This window comes from Bison bison, unplaced genomic scaffold (assembly GCF_000754665.1).
Source record: "Bison bison bison isolate TAMUID 2011002044 unplaced genomic scaffold, Bison_UMD1.0 scf7180017858770, whole genome shotgun sequence".
NCBI lineage: Eukaryota > Metazoa > Chordata > Mammalia > Artiodactyla > Bovidae > Bison > Bison bison.
The window spans coordinates 2,975,474-2,998,330 of NW_011489342.1; the positions used below are offsets into that span (position 1 = coordinate 2,975,474).

Consider the following 22,857-nt stretch of genomic DNA (forward strand, 5'->3'; position numbering starts at 1 on the left):
GAAGTCCCGTGTGCCCCCATCCCACTTCCTCTCCAGTGCTCCAGCAGGCACAGGATCGGCTGGGGTCCGATGGTCCTCAGCCACGGGCTTTCAGAGCGCCTCGCCGCGCCCCCCAGAGCGCAGGCGGACGAACCGCCTCCCGGGCGCCGCCTTCTGGTCTGGAGACAGTCTTGGCGCTCCCCGGCTTCCAGGATAGGGCAGTGGTCCGCGCTCGAGGGCCACCCAGGGGTGGGTGCCAGGGCTTCTGGATTAACAAGGCCGCAGAGGGAAAAGGGCCCGTCCTGTCAGTCTGCCCCATTGTAAACGACGCCCAAAGTTGACCCACCCGGTCCAAAATGACACGTGGGAGGAGGGCGCCCGGACGCAAGCGCGTCCCCGCTGTACGTGGGCACGAACAGTAGACCGCAGACAGTTCCGAAATTTCCCTCAAAGGTTTTTGCTCCCTAGACTTTCGTCCCGGGATCCTTTTTCGATGTCATTTTTCGGGGGCGGGGGCTGGGGATTTACAGACCAGCAAGAGTGAGAGACAAGCTTGTGGTGTTTTGTTTCTTTTAAATTCTGCTTTTGACAAAACGTCTGCCTTGTGACTTTCAGAGAAGCATGTCTAGACTTCCCTTGAAAACCGCCGCCCTACTCTTCCTTTTATTCTCCAAAGACCAATCTTGCGTCTCTTTGAAGCCACCCCCGGTCGGCAGTTGAGATGAGCCCAAGTACCTCTTTCCTTAGTTCTGTATTAAAATATGCACCGAGTCTGTGTGTACTAGGCAACTCAACTCGGGATTTTTAGTTTAAATTAAAGGCTTCTGTTCTTTTCCTTGCGCAATTCCCTCCTCCAAAGGAGAGGGCGCACAACGGAACTCCAATCTGCCCTCCTCCCAGCTTTTACAACAGCACTCAGCGAAACGAAAAGGCAAAAAGTGTTACTAGCACTTAAGGTGCGAATATCAGAAGAGAGACTTCTCTGACCACTTTCTGTGTTGGGTCTACACCGAACTAACTCCACGAATGAGTAGGATTCGCTGGCGCCGCGGCTCATTTCCAGGTTTCCACTGGGCTCCTTCCCATCCCACGCGCGCGACGCTCCTGGGATTCGCCGGCGCTGGAGAGCGAAACTTCGGCGGTGTTTGTGGTTAGAAACTCTCCTCCCCAAACCGCTGGGAGAGAGAGAACCCGAACGCCTACGCCAGAGGCCGCCGAGGCCTCGGCTGAGCTGGGAGACCTTGGCACCGGCTCCTCCCCAAGACTCCCCGAGGGCACACTCGGGCAGCGACTTGAAAACAATAGAAGAAAAAAATAGCCAAAAGTTCTTTCCCTGCTGAAGGCACCCACACCCTCTGGCACAGTTTGCAATGGGTTTGCAAACATCCATTCTCCCTCCACTTTATAGATCGGAAAAGCACCCCCAAGTTGTTCACTGATGGTGGTGATGGTGATAGTAGTGGCTGTTCTGATGCTGCTTTCTGTCTTCTATCCTACGCTGTCTTCTCCACAATCAACTTTGTATGCACAGAAAGGCTATGTGTATTGCTCAAGGAAGAGATTGCAAATTACGCAGAGCGCCTGCTTCTAACAACTTCTCCTCGGGAGCTGGGGGAGCTCCCCAGGGTGACACCCCGTAATAAGCTCTGTCTTGGAGGACGGAGAATCACCCTATCGCTCACCTGCTCACCTGGACCCCGTGGCTCCGCACCTTCTTTCCGGGCAAAGTCGGGAGCGCGTGCGCTTGGGTTAATCTGGAAGTCGGGGCGCGGCTTTCCTCTGTGCGGTCTTGGAGAGGTCGGGCTTCTTTCTGAAAGGTGTGCCAGCCGAAATCGCTGCAGTCCAGCTAAGCCGATTGCTGCGGCTGGTCTCCCCTGGCGCCTCCGATTTCCTGGCGCAGCGGCGACAGTAGCCCGGAGCTCCAAGTGTGGTTGGATCCGGCTGGAGGGCCCCGCGGTGAGTGGGTGCCAGGCTCACTGCCCCAGGTGAATGGTCAGGCAAGCTCTCCCGCCTAGTAGTCTTTCATTCTCGGACGCGTCCCTTTTCCCTGGTAGCACCGCCCGGGAGCAGCCGGAAGATGGAACCTTAACTGCTCACTATGATGCACTGAACCGACCTACCGCGTCGGTCCAGCGGGGGAGAAGACATCTGCCCACCTGCTGGTTATTCGCCAAGTGATTCTGGAAACCAGAACTCCGGGGCAGCGGGAAGGAAAAAAAAAAAAAGAAACTCAGGAGGCGGCCACTGCAGCCACAGGTGCAGGTAGAAAGTTCGCGTTCCCGCCCTCCAGGGACGAGATTGGACCAGGTCGCATACGTGGCGCCAGCCTTGGGATGTCTGATTGGAGAAAGGCTCCGTGTGCGCCGCTCCGGAGCCGGACTCCTGGAAGAAGAAACGGAGGCCGGCCGATCAAGGCTGCAGGTGGGCGCCTGTGGACAAAAGTCGTCGCAGTTCTCCCTCTGCCCCTTCCCCAATTTCTTTTTTCCTTTACTCTCCGGTTCCCCGGCTGTGGCCACTCAGCTCCTGGAATCTCAAGTTCTGTAATTCTCAGGAGCCGTTCCATAACCAAGCAAAATATTGCAGAGCTGCAGGCGCCCTGGGTTGAAAGGCTGTAACATTAAAAAGTTCGTTATGTGCTAGCCAGGCGCTGTTCCAAGCTCTTTCTGTGGATTAACTCATTTACTCCTCCTCCCAGCAACCCTAGGAGGTAAGAACTATGATTATCCTCAGTTGACAGGAGAGGAGAACTTAGCTGTGAAAGGTAAACGGTTGCCCAAGGTTACAAGGCTGGTACCGGGTAGAGCTGTATTTGTACCCCGGAGATCTGACTCCGGCTCCCGGGGGTTTTATCGGCACCTTATACCAGAGCTTGGCCCTCAGTGTCGGGCTCTTAGCACGACTTAGTGAGCATGGGAATTACCTTTTCTCGGGTCTGGAAGTCTGTGGACCGCCACTGCACTCGGGGAGTCAAAATCCAGCCCAGAGCTGGAATTGAAGTAAGTGAACCTGCCCGTTGCCGGTCAAGTTTCAGGAGGCTTTTGTTCCTAGGAACAAATGGGTGGTTTTTGTTACCTGGACAGAAAGGCTTTGACATAGGGAATTTTCACTAATAAAGGCAGAGGTGCAACCGGCTTCATCTTCCAGGATGCATTTCTTTTTCAAAGAACTGTTTTGCTGCTCCCTAAGCTCAGGGTGTAACTTCTCTGAAGGACTGGAGCAACCGACATCCCAGCATGTTGGTTCTGAGGACTTGCCGAAGGGGTGAAAGTAGTGGAAGACACGATACCTAGGTATTCCAGAACTTAAAATTTGGAATTAATAGAAATTCTTATAGATGGTTTCAATTTATGAAATATGGTAAAAATACAAATACTTTATATTTTTAACTTCTTAGTTTAGCGTTCTTGGATTTTTAAAATGATAACCACAGCAGCATGTATTTGAAAGTGATGCATTTTCATATATTTATTGGAATTAATTTTAGAGAGAAAACTTACAATCACATCACCAGAATGGAACAAAGATAAGCCACCAACTGTGAGAGGAGGACAGGACAAGTTGTCATAGTCCCATTCTGTTACAGAGAAGACACTGCACCAAGGAGGAAGGCCCAGTCTGAGGAACACTAGCTGCTGGAAAGTGGTAGACCTGGGTTGCTACGTTGTTTGTTGATCAAATGGGTGAAGGGGAAAAAAAACCAAAACAAAACATTTAGGAAAAGAAAATGAGTCCTGCCAAATGGCTCCTCATCTAGCACGACTGAACAGAGGGCCAGCATTTTCTTAATAGATCAACATCCAGCTGCTGAAATTTAAAACTTTCAGTCTCTTCTCACATCACTCCCATTTGTGTTTAACAAGTTTTGGAATATTTCTATGTTTCATTGGTGTGATAACACCTTGCACATAACCCTTGAGTGCAGTAAAAACATTAAAATGGAGACCTGAGAACTAAGAAGAAATGAGGTAGAAGGGACTAGGGAGATGGAGAATGGGTGATCACTCCAGGCAGAGGGAGGAGCACACACAAAAACCGTGAGCTGTGAAGGAGCTTAGGATTTTTAAGGAGTGAAGAGGCCAGTGTGACCTGAGTGCAAAGTGAGCGAAACACTGCAAGAGACAAAGCTAGAAAGGTGGGTGTGAGCAGACCATTCAGGACCTTGTCACTTGTAGGATTTTTGAACGTAATTCATCAAAGGGAAAGTAACATGGTAAGATCTGCATTTAAAATATCACTGAAGCTGTACAGAGTAGATGGAAGAGGGGACAAGACGGGGCTATGGGAAAACCAGGTAGGAACTGTTGGAGTACTTCAGGTGGGATATTTTGATGGCTGGTGGGAGAGTGCTGGAAGTGTGGATAGTGAGGAGACTGTGTGCATGCTCAATCACTCTATTTAGTCATGTCCCACTCTTTACAACCCCATGGACTGTAGCCCACCAGGCTCCTCTGTCCATTGAATTCTCCAGGTAAGAATACTGGAGTGGGTTGCCATTTCCTCCTCCAGGGTATCATCCCAACCCAGGGAACGAACTCCTATCTCCTGTGTCTCCTGCACTGGCAGGCAGATTCTTTTACCACTGAGGAAAATGAAATTTATGCCAAAGAGATTTAGGAGGTAAAATCAACAGGACATTCTTTCATTCAGTTCATACAAAAAAGGAGCCTGAGTTTAATTAGAGGCTTAAAGAAGAGATACTTTTACAGACTTCCTTGTAACTAGGAGCACACACATGATCCAGTCTGACTTCAGGGGCTATAAGGAAGACTTCTGGAAATGCTCCTTCCTGAACAGAGGACAGAGCCTTCTGACAGAAAAACATCTTTTGGAGTATCCTTGATTCTTATGTTGCAGCACAGTGTGAGAGAGTGCAGCTGCCGTCATGCAACAGTGAGGCAACAGACATGGGAATAAAGCCCAGCACACTAAGGGATTACATGGGAGTGGGACAAATAGAACAGGTATTTTCTGTGATACGGGTGAGCCCCTGACGAGCGCTGGAATGATCCATCTCCTGACTACTAATTCAGTGCGATAATATGGATTCCTATGATTTAACCACAGCTTTACAACCACAGTTTTCTGTTACTTGCAGCCCAAAACATTCCTCCTTGATATAATCTAGTAGATTATAGAAAAAAAAGATATTTTTCAAAAGGCAAACAGGTAGTGTTGTCACATTTTTTCCCGATCAATCTGAACAGTTCTTCCTGGAAGAATGATTTAGTGAAATGTTTAAGTAATGGGGAGGTTTTTAGAGGTGGGGGATGCATCTGCAAAAGAAGGCACTTTCATTGAAAAGGCTTGGACTTAAGGAAATGAGAAGATAAAGGTATGTGTACAAATCTGGGTAAATCCAAAAGATGAGGTGAATCAGACTATCTGAGATATCATGGTAGTTTGACTTTAAAGACAGAGTTTTAAATCAAAACCATTAAAACTTATTTTCCTCCATTTTTGAATCTAGAATTGTTTAAATTTATAAAAATTTTCGTAATCAAAATCCCATGCAAAAAAAAAAAAAAAAGAAAAGAGTTAATGTTAAACAAATATGGTTTTATTATGTAAGTATTGATCTAGGAATCCTGCTGTTTGTTTCCATAAGGAGAACATGGGTGGCGGGTCCTAAACCTCTACATTGGTAAGTCATGAATACAGTGTAGATACATTTAAAAGTTGATTTATCTACCCAGTGAGTAGTCGTGACTTTCAATTGAAATATGCTTAGATTGGGCAGTACTTATATTTCTTTATAATATTTTTTTCTTGTCATTTTTAATTTTTCAGAAATATGTTGATGGTTTGAGAAAAGACAGTTTCTTTTTTTTAAAAAAATTATATTGTTTATTTCTCAGGTGACCTTTAAGTGCAATAAATGATTACACTAAAAGACAACAGAAAATGAATTTCTAGAGAGCAAGGTTTGCTTACTAGAAATTAAAAGAGAAACTTTAGAATTTAAACCTGGCATTTGCAATTTTAGTAAATCTGGCATTGCATCAGAGGCTGAGAAATTGCTGTCTTTAAAGCATTTATGGTGGCAACTAGGGCAAGGAAAACATGCGATGAGAAAATATAAGACACACAGCTAATCAAAATGAAGAAAATACAGATCATTTATATTCTCTTCACCCAGGAATGACCATGGTTGATGTTTGGGTGTTAGTCCTTTTACTCTTTTTGCCCCCTATTTTCACGTTTTCTCCATTCACCTTCTCTCTTCCCTTCCCTTCCTTACCCTGCCTTCCCTCTTCCATCATCCCTTTCTTTTATGGACTCTTCCATTCTTTGAAAATTGGATTCGCTGCTCCCATGGCCTTTTCCTTTATAGTTATCCATGTACTGGTAATTTAATATTTCTTTTCTTGTTTCTGTGTATTCACATCAGTCTTGTTGGATTTAGTGTGTAAACTTTTAAAGAGAGGACATTGCACCCATGCCTGATGGTGGAATCCACTGTTCATAGCATCTCATCCTGTGCCGTCAGGTTAACATGAATGCATATCTAGAAGTATAAAAATTATAGTCCCCAAATATTACTAATCATGTCAGTTTCACACTTGACCTAAGTAAGGCTAGTTTGTACAATTCACCCTCTCTCTGAAATTCAGCCATCACCAGCTGACTCTTCCCAACTCTCCAAGCCTCCTCTTTTCTGAATCTGGTCCCTTAGTATTCTTGGATATTATTGTATGCTCCTCATTTTCCTTAAAAAATTATTTGTAGGAAAATTTAAGACCTAATCAAAAGTCACTTTTTCTAGAAATTCTTTTCAAAATCTTAGGGGCCACTGTATACTAAAGTTCATGGCTTAGTATAAGTCATGTTTTGGGATAACCAGAAAAAGAGACTGTTAGCCTATAGTCACATCTGGGACAAGCCTCCCTACCCTCCCCAGATCTTTTCTGCTCCAAATTAGCTTAACTTTCCATAAAGATCTGTTGGTGGGGGGATGAGCATAGTTTACTTCTGGATTGCCCAAACCCTTTGCGGGCCAATGCTTATCAAGGGAAGGATGTTCTATTAATTGCTCTTTTTTGGATGAGCCCTACACTCACTTAAAATTCTGTCCCTTTTCCTTCAGGAGGAAACCAAAACCATTGGTTTGGTGCCCAATTGTTTCCAACAGGAGAATTAAGCCAAATAACCTGGCATGCCACTCACAGGACTGGGTGTGTTTTCATTTTATCGTAAATTGTTTGCTTGGTGTTTGTCCCCATGACTCGACTGTAATTTTCATATTTATTTATTGTCTGACTCCCTCACTAGAAAATGAGTTCCAGTGTATTTAGTGATCATTTACAGAACACTTTCTAGGTGCTAGGTATAGTTCTAATTGCTTTATAAATACTAAGTTATTTAATCTTCCTAAAAGCCCTTATGAAACAGGCACTATTATTATTATAGATGAGGTAACTGAGAGACTAAGAACTTAAGTTACTTGCCCAAGGTCATGCAGCCAGTAAGTACTAGAGTCAGCATCTGACCCCAGGAAAACTGGCTTCAGTGTCCAGAGACTGACTTAGCACTGTGCTATGCCTCTCCATGAGCACTTGGCATGCGTGTGTGCTAAGTTGCTTCATTTGTGTCCTTGTGACCCCATGGACTGTAGCCCATTGGGCTCCCTTGTCCAAGGGATTCTCCAGGCAGGGATTACTGGAGTGGATTGCTGTGTCCTCCTCCAGGGGATCTTTCCAACCCAAGGATCGGACTCATGTCTCTTACATCTCCCATATTAGCAGGTGGGTTCTTTGCTACTAGCGCCACCTGGGGAGTACTAGAACAGGTTACTCTGAGTCTTTAGGACTTGGCATCTGCCTGACAATAATAATTTTTAATATTGTTAAATGTGTGACCATCCAATGCATAAATAGGAATGCTTTCTTGGTTATAATATGACTGACTTGTAAAAAGAAGTGTTTTAAAAGTGGCAGTGAAATAAAGTTTTAATTGGTTATTATTAAGAATAGCCTGATTTGAGGACTTCCCTGGTGGTCCAGTAGTGAAGAATCCATCTTGCAATGCAGGGACATGGGTTCTCTCCCTGGTTAGGGAACTAAGATCCTAAGCAAGTGAGCCAGTATGCCACAGCTAGAGTCTGTGCCACAGTGAAATGTCCTGCCTGATGCACCAAAGCCTGTGTCTGCCGCCACTAAGACCCGATGAAACCAAATTAATTAATTTTAAAAAGTTATATAAAAAAGGGAAAAGCCTGATTTTCTTTAATTCTGAGGAGTGAAAACAGTAGGTATGCCAAATTACCTGATACATTTTTGTGTTTCCCGTAAAATTGGAAGAGTACTATCATGTTGCAGTACACATTGAAGGAGATGAGGTTAGGGGGTGAGGTGAGGATTGGGCAGAACAGTGTAATACTGGAGGATGGCAGCTGATATTTTATTAAATATTGTACTTGGGGAATAAATGAATGATTTAGAGGACATGACATTTCAGAACACGGTTCCACAGCACATCCTGACTCTCTCAGGAAACAAAGATAATGCCACTTTAGTGTTTATCAGAAAATCAGGGATGTAAATAAAAGTCGTGTGAATGTTCTCTGGCTGGTCACCTGGATCCAGGTCAGGGCCAGGGTAAACTAGATCCTGTAAAATGTGATTTGCTAACTCCGGTTGTTCGTTTACCTTTTCAAAGAGTCGATTTGGTTATGCTACATTTTATTTTATTTAGATTTTATTTTCTCTTTTGTGCTTTGTTTAGGTGTCAGCTCATTAGGTCACACGTGTACAGGCATGAGGTGGATATCTGATGGGAGGGTAACATGATGCAGGGAGGGAATCTTTTGGTTTCCTCACCTGCTTCAAAGCCAGTGTCAAACTTGAAAGTGAAAGTAGTAGTTGCTCAGTCGTGTCTGATTCTTTGTGATCCCCTAGACTGCAGCCCACCAGGTTCTTCTGTCCATAGGATTCTCCAGGCAAGAATACTGGAGTCGGTAGCCATTCCTGTCTCCAGGGGAGCTTCCTGACCCAGGGATCAAACCCAGGTCTCCTACACTGTAAGCAAATTCTTTACTGTCTGAGTCAGAAGTCCATAAGAAATCGCTGCTTTTCTATCACAGGCTATTAGAAAAGGTGCATCAAAGTTTTGGGACTCAGCTTTCTGCTCAGTGCCAACACAGCTAAATCTCACACTGTTCGCTCTTCAGAACATTCAGGTTCACCTATTTGATGTAATTTAAGTTACATAGTGGGGGAAACTGCTTCAGATTTTAAATGCTTACTCTGGGCTTTCACTTTGCTATGTGTTTATCCAAAAGTGGTTACTGTTCTTCCCACTTTTTTTTTTTTTTAATGGCAGAGCAACCCTGAGAGAGAGATTATAAGTTCTACAGTTTTATCTTAGAAAGTTGAAGCAGTTTGCTCAAGGTCACAAGAGCATAAGAGGTACAATTATTTTGACTCAGTTTCAATTACTCTTTCCTTAATACAGTGTTCTTCTTATATTTCTATTTGAATCTCATATTGCCATTTAGTTAATCATTCCATCAATAAGTGTTTGTTGGTATCAAGGCTATTATATCAAAAGAGGTAGTCATACTGAAAACATTCGAATTAGGTCATCATCTTCTAAGTTTCCCACTTAGAACAATGCTAAATCATATGTGGTTGCTTGCATATTAAAGCCCTATGGAGTCACAGAGCACTCAAAGCTCAAACTAACACTGGGAATTGTAATTATATACATTTCTTGTGTAAAGACTTGATGGTTGGTTTGAATTACGAGCTGTGTGGCTTCGGGGGGATTACTTAATATCTTTAGGCTCTGGTTTCCTTAAATGTAAAGTGGGAATAATAGTACCTACTTCTCTGGATGGTTGCCAAGATTGAAGAAGACAATGTATTAAAAATTTTTTTAAATTGATTCTTAATTGGAGGATGATTGCTTTACAAAGTTGTGTTGGTTTCTGCCGTACAGCAACACGAGTCAGCCATAAGCATGTACATATCTCTTCCCTCGTGAGCTTCCCTGCCCCATCCCACTGCTCTAGGTCGTCACAGAATGTCACAGGGCTCCCTGGGTTGTATTGCAGCTTCCCACTAGTGATCTTTTTTACACATGGTAGTTATATATGTCAATGGTACTCTCTCAATTCATCCCATCTTCTCCTTTGCCTGAGACAATACATTTATTAAGTCCCCAGCACATGTAATAGGCACTCAGGAAATGTTAGTTTCTCCTTGACTAACTTCTTTCATTGGCTGTGTAGGAAAGCACTGTGAACAGACTCTAGAAGTCAATCACTTCCAAGTGCTTTTGGAAAATAATGAGTAGAGAGTCTTAAAATTCACTGTCATTATTGTTGGTTGGGGCCCGTTGTTTCCACCCCACTCCCCCGAAGAATATCATGTTAAAACTTCCTGGAGAGTATTTAATAGGCAACAATTTGCTCTGAAACTTTTTTTTCAGAAAGATACCTAATGATTAAATCAAACCAAGCAGAATTTTCTGTATGTGATTCAAGAATGCTGTTCATCCTTTCAGCACTGCAAGTGCGTTACCTGTTGTGAAAGGAGGAAGTGTGCTCCGTTAAGCTTGAAAGCAATGTTACCAGAAAAGGATTAGCAAATCACAAGGCAGAATCCTTAGCAGTAAGGCCCCTACTGAACTGTGACTGAGGCACAAGCCAAGGAATATGTTTAATGTGTGCTGCCCCATTAGCTCCTGGAATCTTAGTATACAACCCACACCACTGAATCAGACCCAGAGGAGGGAAACAACAGGAGCATCATGGCTCTGCTATGCAGACATAGCACTATCGTTTCCAGAAATTAGTTTTTATTTTATTAAAGTAATATTGGAGAAGACTCTTGAGAGTCCCTTGGACTGCAAGGAAATCCAACCAGTCCATCCTAAAGAAGATCAGTCCTGGGTGTTCTTTGGAAGGACTGATGTTGAGGCTGAAACTCCAATACTTTGGCCACCTGATGTGAAGAGCTGACTCATTGGAAAAGACCCTGGTGCTGGGAAAGATTGAGGGCAGGAGGAGAAGGGGACGACGGAGGATGAGATGGTTGGATGGCATCACTGACTCGATGGACATGGGTTTGGGTGGACTCCAGGAGTTGGTCATGGACAGGGAGGCCTGGTGTGCTGTGGTACATGGGGTCGCAAAGAGTCAGACACGACTGAGTGACTGAACTGAACTGAACTGAATATATTGCACACCAAGTTCAAAAGTCTAATGTTATTAAAGTGATTATAGTAACTAACAGGGGTTTCTTTTTCTTTTCTTTTTGATGTGGACCATTTTTCAAAGTCTTTATTGAATTCGTTACAATATTGCTTCTGTTTTATGTTTTTTTTTGGCTGTGAGGCATGTGGGATCTTAGTTCCTTGACCAGGGATCAGACCTGCACCCCATGCCTTAGAAAACAAAGTCTTAACAACTGGACCACTGGGGAAGTCCCCACATGGACTTCTTACCTTATTTCTTCTCTTAGTTCTCTTCCCCAACCACTTTCAACAATTTTGGCTTTTTATTCGTGGCACATGCACATCTCTGTATTTCCAAATAATATTTGTATTATTCTCTCTTTTGCTTAATCCATATTTGACCTCTATTAATTTCCTATTATGATATTTGAGGATTTTGTTCTCTTAGAGCATCATGCCTTCTGCTTCTCTTCTCACAGATCCCAGTAGGGTCATATTACAGCTTTTGTTTAATTGACTATTCCATTTTGATATTATTGTGCCTTTGTAGATATTGTTCAGGCTAAGCATTATAATACACAGATCATTACATTTGCTTTCCAACTTTTTGTCTTTTTCTAAAGTTAATAATGACCTCTCCTTGTCCACTCTCCCTCCACCTCAGTCCTTTCAATCTGCTTGTTTTGGGTCCTATTTTTAATATTTTCTGCACCTTCCAATGGTTTCTTGGTATACTTTTCTACAAGTGCTGTCATATCAATACATATATATGTTCCATTTTGTTTTTCCTAAAAACATCCCTCCTGGACACCTCCTCCTGCTTCTGTAGGGACTGACCTGTCTCTGGGCTGTTGGGGGTGAGGTGGTGTCACAGCAGCCCAGAGAGAGGGGGTTTGAGAAGAAGGGAGTGGTCAACTGTGCCTGCAAATGAGAAACCAAGCAAGCAGAGACCCGAAGTCTCAGTGCGGCTGGTGGGGCTCCAGGGAGAGCACCTGTGGGGAGCACAAGCGCTGAGGCTGGGCCTCTAGGCGTGACGCTGTGTCAGAGCACCTCCACACCTGTTCCCATGCCATCCGGCCTCAGGGATAACCCATGAGGTTGCTGGGTCAGAGAGACAAACAGACACTAATTTTTAAGTTTCAAAGGGGAGAAAACTGAGGCTCAGAAATGTTGGAAGCCTTGATCTGCGACTGAGCCGGGTCTTGTGGCTCTAAATCCAGTGGTCCATGAAAAGATGCTCAACATCACTCATTATCAGAGAAATGCAAATCAAAACCACAATGAGGTACCATCTCACGCCAGTCAGAATGGCTGCGATCCAAAAGTCTACAAACAATAAATGCTGGAGAGGGTGTGGACAAAAAGGGAACCCTCTTACACTGTTGGTGGGAATGCAAACTAGTACAGCCACTATGGGGAACAGTGTGGAGATTCCTTAAAAAACTGGAAATAGAACTGCCATATGACCCAGCAATCTCACTGCTGGGCATACATACCGAGGAAACCAGAATTGAAAGAGACACGTGTACCCCAATGTTCATCACAGCACGGTTTACAATAGCCAGGACGTGGAAGAAACCTAGATGTCCATCGGCAGACGAATGGATAAGAAAGCTGTGGTACATATACACAATGGAATGTTACTCAGCCATTAAAAAGAATGCATTTGAATCAGTTCTAATGAGGTGGATGAAACTGGAGCCTATTATACAGAGTGAAGTAAGTCAGAAAGAAAAACACCAATACAGTATATTAACGTGTATATATGGAATTTAGAAAGATGGTAATGATGACCCTATTTGTGAGACAGCAAAAGAGAAATAGATGTAAAGAACAGACTTTTGGACTCTGTGGGAGAAGGCAAAGGTGGGATGATTTGAGAGAATAGCATTGAAACATGTATATTATCATATGTGAAATAGATCGCCAGTCCAGGTTTGATGCACAAGACAGGGTGCTCAGGGCTGGTGCACTGGGATGACCCTGAGGGATGGGATGGGGCGGGAGGTGAGAGGGGGGTTCAGAATGGGGAACACATGTACACCCATGGCTGATTCATGCCAATGTATGGCAAAAACCACTACAAAACTGTAAAGTAACTAGCCTCCAATTAAAATAAATTAATGAAAAAAAATAAATGCAGTGCTATTGTAGGGCTCCCATGAAACCTTTCCACCATATCACAGCACAGGCAGGTGTGGCTTGGTTTTAAAAACTCATTGGGCAGTAAATTGCTAAAATTTCTGTAACTCTCTAATTTTCTAGGCAACAGTGAGTGATGATGTCTCACAGCTGTGAAGGATACTAATGGTGTAAGCCTTCTCATAAAAGTCTCCTCCAGCTGTTGAGTTTTTAGACAAACATTTGTCCTACTCTGTGCCCCCAGTACTATACTGAGGGCTGTATGCAGATTATCTTAAGCCTCACAGTTACTCCATGGAATCAGTAACAACACAAGTTCATGATAATGACAAGGAAACTGAGGTTTAAGAAGTAGAGTAACTTCCCCTCAATTACACTATCAGAAAGTGTTAAGGGCTAGGATTGAAACAAGGGGGTTGTAACCTGTAATTGACTTGTGTAACAGGCAACTGGGGGCTTCCCAGGTGGCTCAGTGGTAAAGAATTCACCTGCCAATTCAGGAGGTGTGAAAGACACAGGTTCGATCCCTGGGTTGGGGAGGTCCCCTCAAGGAGGGCATGGCAATCTACTCCAGTATTCTTGCCTGGAGAATCTTCATGGATAGAGGAGCCTGGCAGGCTATAGTCTACGGGGTCACAAAGGGTTGGAGAGGACTGAGGATTGAACACACAAAAATACAAAAGGCAATTGAACTAGAGACTTAGATCTTCAGACTCTCCAAACTGAATTATTTTGAGACTTAATCATTCCTTCTGGATAGAAGGAGAAAGAATACAGTGAAGATTAGCTGAGAAATGGATAACTAGTTCCCAGAAAGCTTCAATAACTTAAGGGTTCAGACATTGGATAGAACTCTAAATGGTGGACAAGAGTTAGTGTGCATTTTCAGATTCTTCTGCTCCTGCAATCATCCCCTCCTCCACGAAACTGAAATATTACTGGGCATTTGAGTATTTGTAGAAGGATTATGGTATTAATTTAGAAAATGTTCGAGTGCCTACTGTATGCTCGGCCTAGACCAGATTCCTGCTTTCATGGAGCTTACAGGCCAGACAGTGTCATTTTAGGGATTAAGTTGGTTCTGTGGTTATGGAGGAGAGAAGCCTAAGGGGACCTTAGACTATGGCTGTGCAGGGTCTTATTCAGCCTCTGAAAGTCTGAACAACCTTCCCAATGCGACAAAGCTATTTTCCCTTCTTTGTTACTAATTCCCAAGTTTCTTCAGGTATCCAAACACCTTGGAGAGAATGGACTGATTCTCAGTTCAGGTGAAACCCTGATTGCGCTAAACCAGTTCTGCTCTAATGCAGACACTAGAATCACCTGGAGGGCTTGTTGAACACGTAGTGAGGCGTCCTCACATGAGCGACCGTGGTCATGAGAGCACGGTGGCTTCCTCCTGGAGTTGCAGGTCAGTTGTACATCTCCCACCAACCTAGGGAGCAGGAGGAAGAGGAGGAAATGAGGGCGCCACTGCCAGGCGGCCCCACTACCCCTGCTCCCCCCCGGGTGCTGCCGGCCCTCGGCGTCCCCATTGGCCTGGCGCCCTGGCTCTCGGTGCTGTTTCTGATGCATGTTTTCAGCAGCATTTTTGGCTGTGATGATCCTGCTGCCCTTCAGACTCAGGTTAAATGGAATATGCGGGTGAGCACCACAAAGTTCATGCTACTGTATGCCTGGTATTACTGACCCAACGTAGCTTTGTGTTTCTTTCGTGACTTTTTGATCCACTGAGTATTTGGAATATGATAGGGAGCCATTATTTTTAGTCGCTTTATTTGCATTGAGCAGGTTATTTTGCTCTGGGCGGACTATTTAATGCTTTTTGGCTGATGGAGTTTGGAAAGTTTGCGTTTGGGACTGGTGAGGAGTCCTTAGCACTTGCTCAGAATACGTATGCTGTGAATTGGTTTAAAGGCAAAGAATTAAACTCGGTGTTTGGGCTCCAACTTAGCATGGCTAGAAATGGAAGTACAGTAACCATAAGCCTCATGGGATGGCCGTATTCTAAGGTTGAAGCTTTGTTGGGTTCTGTTGGTTACACAACACTTGAAGTCACACTTATGACTGGGGGTATAACATGTATTTTTTCATTAGTTTGTGCCTTGGACTTTGCTTACCTGTATCAGAGAGCAGAAAGAATCCTTCATGAAGAACAAGGGAAAACAGGTGAGGTTATTCAGTGGCCTGATTTTCCTCACCTCTGTGGTGATGCATGTTTATCCACTATGTTTGCTACTGTGTTGCCGTGTTCCCTTTCGTTGAACTTGAGAAAGTTTTTTTTTTACAGAGAAATTTGAATTTTCCTCCCCAAGTAGTGAGGGCTATTAATAATATTGTATATGTATTAGTAATATCAGCTCCCACGTCACCAGTATTTAAGCTCCTGGTGGGTAAAAAAGGCGAAAAAAATCCTGGGTTCTGTGTGCAATGGTGGCCACTCTTTTCTTTTCCATTCTTGTTTTTTTAACTGAAATATAGTTGATTTGTAATGTGTTAATGTCTGCTGCACAGCAAAGCAATTCAGTTACATACACATATATATATATACATGTATATACTTGTGTGTACATATGTATTCTTTTTTAATGTTCTTTTCATTATGGTTTATCATGGGATAGTGAAGATAGTTCTCTGTGTTATATAGGACCTTGTTGTTTATTGATTTGATACATAGAAGTTTACATCCGTTATACCCAGCCTCCCGGTCCATTGCTCTCCCAACCCCCTCCACCTTGGCAACGGCCAGCCTGTTCTCTATGTCTGTGCTTCGGTTTTGGTTTCATAGATAGGTTCATTTAGGTCATATTTTCGATTCCACATACAAGTGATATCACATATGGTTTTTGTCTTTCTCTTTCTAACTTCATGTAGTATGATAACTCTAGGTTCATTCATGTTGCTACAAATGGTGCTATTTCCTTCTTTTTATGGCTGAGTAGTATTCCATTGTGTACATGTAGCACATCTTCTTTATCCCCTTCTCTGTCAATGGACATTTAAGCTGCTTCCATGTTTTGGCTGTTGCGAACAGTGCTGCAGTGAACACTGGGATGCTTATATCTTCTTGAATTATGGTTTTCTCTCAGTACATGCCCAGAAGTGGGATTACTGGATCATATGGTAGTTCTATATTTAGTTTTTTAAGGAACCTCCATATTGTTTTCCATAATGCTTGTACAAATTTACATTGCTACCAACAATGTAGGAGGGTTCCTTTTTCTCCATACCCTCTCCAGCATTTGTTATTTGTAGACTTTGGATGTCCATTCTGACTGGCGAGAAGGTACCTTATTATAATTTTGATTTGCATTTTTCTAATAATTAGCGATGTTGACCATCATTACATGTGTCTATTGCCCACCTATATTTCTTTTTTGGGGAAATGTCTTATTTAGGGCTTCTGCCCTTTTGATTGGGTTGTTTTTGTTGTTGTTGTTGAGTTGTTTGAGCTGTTTGTATATTTTGGAAATTAAGCCCTTGCTGGTTGCATCATTTGCAAATATTTTCCCCCATTCTGTAGGTTGTGTTTTCATTTTGTTTATGGTTTCCTGTGCTGTGTAGAAGCTTGTAAGTTTGATTAGGTTCCATTTGTTTCTGTTTTTATTTCTATTGCCTTAGGAGACTGACCTAGCCTTCCTAAGGTCAGTCAGTTTATATCATTGGTACAATTTATGTCAGAGAATGTTTTGCCTATGTTCTCTTCTAGGAATTTTATGGTGTCATGTTTTATGTTTAAGTCTTTAAGCTATTTTGAGTTTATTTTTGTATATGATGAGAGGATGTGTTCTAACTTAATTGGTTTACATGTGACTGTCCAACTTTCCCAACACCACTTGCTGTAGAGATTTTTTTTTTCCCATTGTGTCTTCTTGCCCTCTCTGTTGAAGAGTAATTGACTGTAGGTGTGTGGGTTTGTTTCTGGTCTCTCTGTTCTGTTCCATTGATCCATATGTCTGTTTTTAATGCCAATACCACACTGTTTTGATTACAGTAGCTTTGTACTATTGTTGGAAGTCTGGGAGGTTATGCCTTCTGCTTTGTTCTTTTCCTTAAGGATTGCTTTGGCAATCCTGGGTCTTTTATGGTTCCATATGAATGTTCTAGTTATGTGAAAAATGTCATGGGTAATTTGATAGGGATCACATTGCCTGTAGATTGCTTTGGTTAATATGGCCATTTTAACAGTATTAATTCTTGCAATCCCAAAGCATGGGATAGCTTTCCATTTCTTTGAATCATCTTCAGTTTCCTTTGTTAATGTTTTATAGTTCTCAATCTATAAGTCTTTCACCTCCTTGGTCAGGTTTATTTCCTAAATGTTTTATTTGGGGAGTGCAATTTTAAAAGGTATTTTCTTTATACTCCCTAATAGTTCATTGTTGGTGTAAGAAATACAATTGTTTTCTGTATGTTAATCTTGTGAATATGCCTATTTTAAAGTATAATTCTGAGGACTGTTTTAGCCTGTGTCTTTTGTATTGCTGAATTCTGCTTTGGAATAGGCTCATCAGTGGTGAGGTTTGGAAAATTATACCTGGTACATGCAGGTAATTGTGAGTAAGGACAATTATGGATGTCTTTGGATTTTGTACTGAGATAATTTTCACAAAGTGTCATATCCTAGGGATATGTCCTTTTCTCTATCTTAAAGCAAAAATCTTTTGAGGGGGTAGAAGGGATGTTTTATATAGAATAAACAATGGCATTTTAACAGGCATTCTCTTTTGCAATAGTGAACATTTGAAAGATATTTTTATTAAGTCTCATTTTCACAAATAGCAGATTATGCTCTGCTGTTTTTAGTTATAAGAGGTTCCTGAACATGAACCCTTTTGAGCTTCCTTATCTCTCTGTTACTGAGGACCCTAATTCCTTAGGGACAGAATTTTATGGTATAAACTGCATAGTTTTTCTTATAGTCCAATTAATTACAAAAAGTCCTGTAAATTATGATAATTGCATATCTCCAAGGATAAATAAAAACACTGCAAAAGGAATACTTGATGTCTTTAACTTCTGAGTTTTCAAAAATATTAAAACACTGACTTTAACTCTTATTTATGTGGGAAATTATCTCTGTAAGAAAATCTAAGCTGGAATAAAGAAAATTTGCTTAATCAGTTATTGAAAGATTATGGGGGTAGTTTTTTCTCCAGAGTAGGACCTTAAATAACATTTATGTTTTTTGCATTTAAGAAGATGTGGATATGAAATTTCTCTGACAAACTTAAACACTTTTTTAGTCGTACCACCTTTTTACCCTGCACCACCACCATCCTCACTGAAAAGCTCCCATTAAGTTATGGGATCCTTAGTTGCCATATCCAAAGGGGATTCATCACCTTATCATCTTGTAGCAGCATCTGACCCCCATGGCCTCTCCAAACCTGACGTTCTTTCTTTCTCTGCTTTCTTCTTACATTCCTGACTGCCTTTTCTTCTGCCCATGCCTGGCCTTCCTTGCAAAGGTGTCTAACTTTGCCTGCTCCTTAGATTTCATTCTTATCCAAGGACCTATTATATGTGCTATGTCACTTCAATTGTGTCCAACTCTTATGACCCCATGGAATGTAGCCTGCCCGGCTCCTCTGTCCTTGGGATTCTCCAGGCAAGAATACTGGTGTGGTTTTGTTGCCATTTCCTCCTTCAGAGGATCTTCCCAACCCAGGGATTACACTCATATCTCTTATGTCTCCTGCATTGGCAATGGGTTCTTTACTGCTAGTGCCACCTGGGGACCTATTACTGGTCTTTTTTAATTTCAGCTGGTGATACAGTCTGATCAGGTCTTAATCTACCAGCTCATCCCTCTCTCTTGAGCTCCAAAACCATAGGTTCAACCATTTTCTAGACATTTTTACATGGGTGAACCATTGGTACTACAAAGCATTCTGCAAACTGAACCCATGATTTCCCCCTGCTAATAATCCTGCTTTCCTTCCCATATTCTCTTTTCTTCCTAAATATTAACTTAATTATAAAGACCAGAAACAGGGATGGCACTTGTGACTATTTCCTTTTTAATCCTGGCATCAAATCAGTAAGTCCTGACCTCATCCTAAATCTCTTTCTTATCCTGACTCTTCTCCACATCCCTTCCGCTGGGAGCCAAGTTTGGTTTGTCATTGCCTATAACATCTTCCTGATGTTACAGCTTCTGAGTCTCTAATCTTACATCCTCTGTACTGTCCTCGACATGTCACTGGACTGTACTTGACTCACAAGGTTCCTTATTCCCTGGCACAGACCTGCTTGTTTCATCTCATTCCCCCTCCTCTCCCCTCACATTTCATGTTCTGGTTAAACCCAGTTCTAAGTTCTCTGAACTTTCTGTGCTCTCATGTATTACTGTTTATGGCTGGCACCCATGTACTCTGCCTGGGGAAGCCAGGGAAAATCTCAGCAGAGAGTAAATATTGAGTTGAGACTTGCAGGATGGCCAGGAGTGTGCCCGACCAGCATGTAGTTGGTATTCACCGTTCTTGATCCCACAGAGTTTGTACTTTGATGGGGGACAGATGGATACACAACTGAAGTACTTTGTGATAACCGCTGGTTTAGAAGTGTGTACAAACAGCAGTAAAAGGCAGGGAAGGAGGTCCTAGAGTATGATAATATCATTTCAACTCAGGAAAAAAATGACCCCAGCTTATCTGCATTTATGAAGCATCTATTGAAGTAAGGGCTTCCCAGGTGGCACTAGTGGTAAAGAATCCATCTGCCAATGCAGGGGATGTGGGTTTCATCCCTAGGTCAGGAAGATCCCCTGGAGGAGGGCACAGCAACCCACTCCAGTGTTCTTGCCTGCAGAATCCCATGGATAGAGGAGCCTGGCGGGTTACAGTCTATAGGGTCGAAAAGAATCAGGCATAACTGAAGCGACTTAGCACACACATACATAATGAGGTAAACCCCTCCAAGCACGAGGTCTAACATGGTGCTTGTGGAGGCAAAATACATCGAAGTGGAACAACAAAATGCACTAGGACCTTGCGAAATGAACCTGAAGACAAAGCGTCTTTCTGAACCATACTCGTGAGACCTTCTTATTTTATTACATCAAAATGAACTTCATTTGCACTCTCCTCCTCCTCATCCCCTCGGGTGAATGCTGGCACTCTAGAGCAGGGATCCCCAACCTCTGAGATCTAATACTTGATGTTCTGAGATGGAGCTGATATAAAAACAGAAACAGAGTACACAATAAATGTAATCTGCTTGACTCATTCTGAAACCATCCCACCCTCCCCCACCCATGTTGGTGGAAAAATTGTCTCCCACGAAACCAGTACCTGGTGCCAAAAAGGTTGGGGACTGCTGCTCTAGAGAACTTTGACTCGGGCCTCTCCTGCATTTCTCTGTTCTGTGTCCCTGGGCACTCTTATTGAATCCCACAGTTCCAATTATTATCTCTGGTGTCTCGCCCAAGTCCCCATCTCCAGCTTGGGTCTGTGCATGCAATTGCTCATGAAATATCTGCCTGGAAATTTCATAGGTATCTCTCTGGAGCTCACCGTCTTCCTTACTTTTTGCACCCCTCCTCAAGAAACCCCCGGCTCTCCTTGTGTTCATTTCAAGAAATATTATCCAGTTGTCAAATTAAGCAATGCGGGAGTCGTCCTTGATCCTTTCATTTTTTATGTATATAATTTTTATTTATTTCTGGGTGGGCGAGGTCGTCGTTGCTCCGCGGGCTTTTCTGTGGTAGGACAGGGGCCACTCTCTAGTTGTGGTGGGTGGGCTTCTCACTGCCCGGCTCCTCGTGTTGCAGAGCACAGGCTCTAGGGCACGTGGGCTCAGTAGCTGCGCTCCTGGGCTCTAGAGCACAGGCTTAGTTGCTGTGCAGCACGCGGGATCTTCCCAGATCAGGGATCAAACCCGTCTCCTGCACTGGCAGACTGATTCTATACCTCTGAGCCACCAAGGGAGCCCCATTCTTGGTTCTTTAATCCAATCTATAACCAAACTTTTACAACTCTGATCCTAAATTAACTCAGTTCTATTTATCTCTGCTTTGCTACCACTTCATCCAGGCTATATCACCTTAATCCTCTAAATGACAACATCTGAGTGACTCCCTGTGTCTAGCCTCTCTACATTCATCTGCCCACATATTCTCTGATGGATCCAAAGTCAAGTAAGTGATCTTTTAAAAATGTAAGCCCAATTGTGTCATTTGTTTCTTAAAACCCATTAACACTAAATGCAATGTGGTGACCTAGATTACATCCTGGAACAGAAAAAGGACATTAGTGGAAAACTCATAAAACCTGAATAAAGCCTGGAGTTCAGTTAATAGTAATGTACTAATGTTGGTTTCTTAGTTTACTGTGGTTATGTAAGATGTTAACATTAGAGGAGTGGGTGAAGAGGGCACAGGGACCCTCTGCAGTAGCCTTGCAACTCTTCTGTAAATATAAGACTACTCCAAAACTAAAAAAACAAAAACAAAAACAAAAAACAGTAGCACCAGACTTATGTTAGAGTCTAAAATCCTTTACATGACCAGTTTTCTCTGCCCAGCCAAACTAAACCTATTATTTAATTCTTCCAAGTGACATAAAGGCTTCCTGGGTAGTTCAGCTGGTAAAGAATCCGCTTGCAATGCAAGAGACCCTGGTTTGATTCCTGGGTCGGAAGTTCCCCTGGAAAGGGATAGGCTACCCACTCCAGTGTTCTTGGGCTTCCCAGGTGGCTCAGTGGTAAAGAATCTGCCTGTAATGCGGGAGACCTACGTTCGATGCCCGGGGAGGGGAAATCCCCTGGAGGAGAGCATAGCAACCTACTCCAGGATTCTTGCCTGGAGAATCCTCATGGACAGAGGAGCCTGGTGAGCTACAGTTCACGTGGTCACAAAGAGTCAGACACGACAGCGACTAAGCACAGCAAGTGACGTAAACCTTTTCATTGCCAGTATTCAGTGTCTGGCCTGTTAATAAGTGCTTGATAAGTATTTGTTGAAAATTAATGAATATCACGTTTTTTAAATCAAAAGATTGACTATGGATTTGGGGATTGGTAGATCTTGGGAACTTGTAAGCTACCTGAGTTGGGTTTTCAGTTGCAGGCAGGACGGCCCAGGTAGCACTCCTGTGTACAATGTTACTTTCCTCAACTCCTCAAATCTCTTTTCTCTCGTTCCTTCCAGGCTGCTGTTCTCGAAATCCTGCACCAGTTCCCTTTCAAGCTTGGAGACCAGGTGCCCATTTTTGTTAATGGGAGAAAGGAAAAGGTCTTCCTCTACCCACCCTGTCCCTGCCCCACCTCTTACAACCCACCTGTGGACAGTTTAACAGTGGGTTCTGGAAACAACACTGCCTCCTTTCAGGTCTAAGTACTAGAGTTATTCCAAGGGCAGGAATTTCAAGCCAGGTAAGAGGAGCCACGTCAGGCTGCCAGATGGTGGGGATGATAGGCATGAGTGAGCAGGCTTCAGACTAAAGCAAGGTAGAGGGGATCAGGTGTTGTAATCACATTCGAGCAAAGGAGTCAAGTGACCCTCATTACACATTAGAGCCCTGTTATAATAATACCCCTTATGATTACTTGGACTTGGAT

General features: G+C 43.1%; 1 protein-coding gene and 1 pseudogene across 1 annotated transcript in view; one reads left to right on the forward strand and one right to left on the reverse strand.

The window, feature by feature from the left end:
- PRR15 (proline rich 15) overlaps window positions 1-14,871 on the reverse strand; it is a 16,038-nt gene extending 1,167 nt beyond the window's left edge. The window contains exons 1-6 of the mRNA XM_010829456.1: window positions 14,732-14,871; window positions 2,900-3,023; window positions 2,296-2,361; window positions 1,670-1,789; window positions 967-1,270; window positions 134-378 (exon numbers count right to left, since the gene is read on the reverse strand). Of these exons, the coding sequence (XP_010827758.1) occupies window positions 134-378; window positions 967-1,270; window positions 1,670-1,789; window positions 2,296-2,361; window positions 2,900-3,023; window positions 14,732-14,871 (999 nt within the window). The remainder of the gene's footprint in view (window positions 1-133; window positions 379-966; window positions 1,271-1,669; window positions 1,790-2,295; window positions 2,362-2,899; window positions 3,024-14,731) is intronic.
- LOC104980691 lies at window positions 14,870-22,633 on the forward strand (annotated as a pseudogene).
- Window positions 22,634-22,857: the final 224 nt, after the last annotated feature.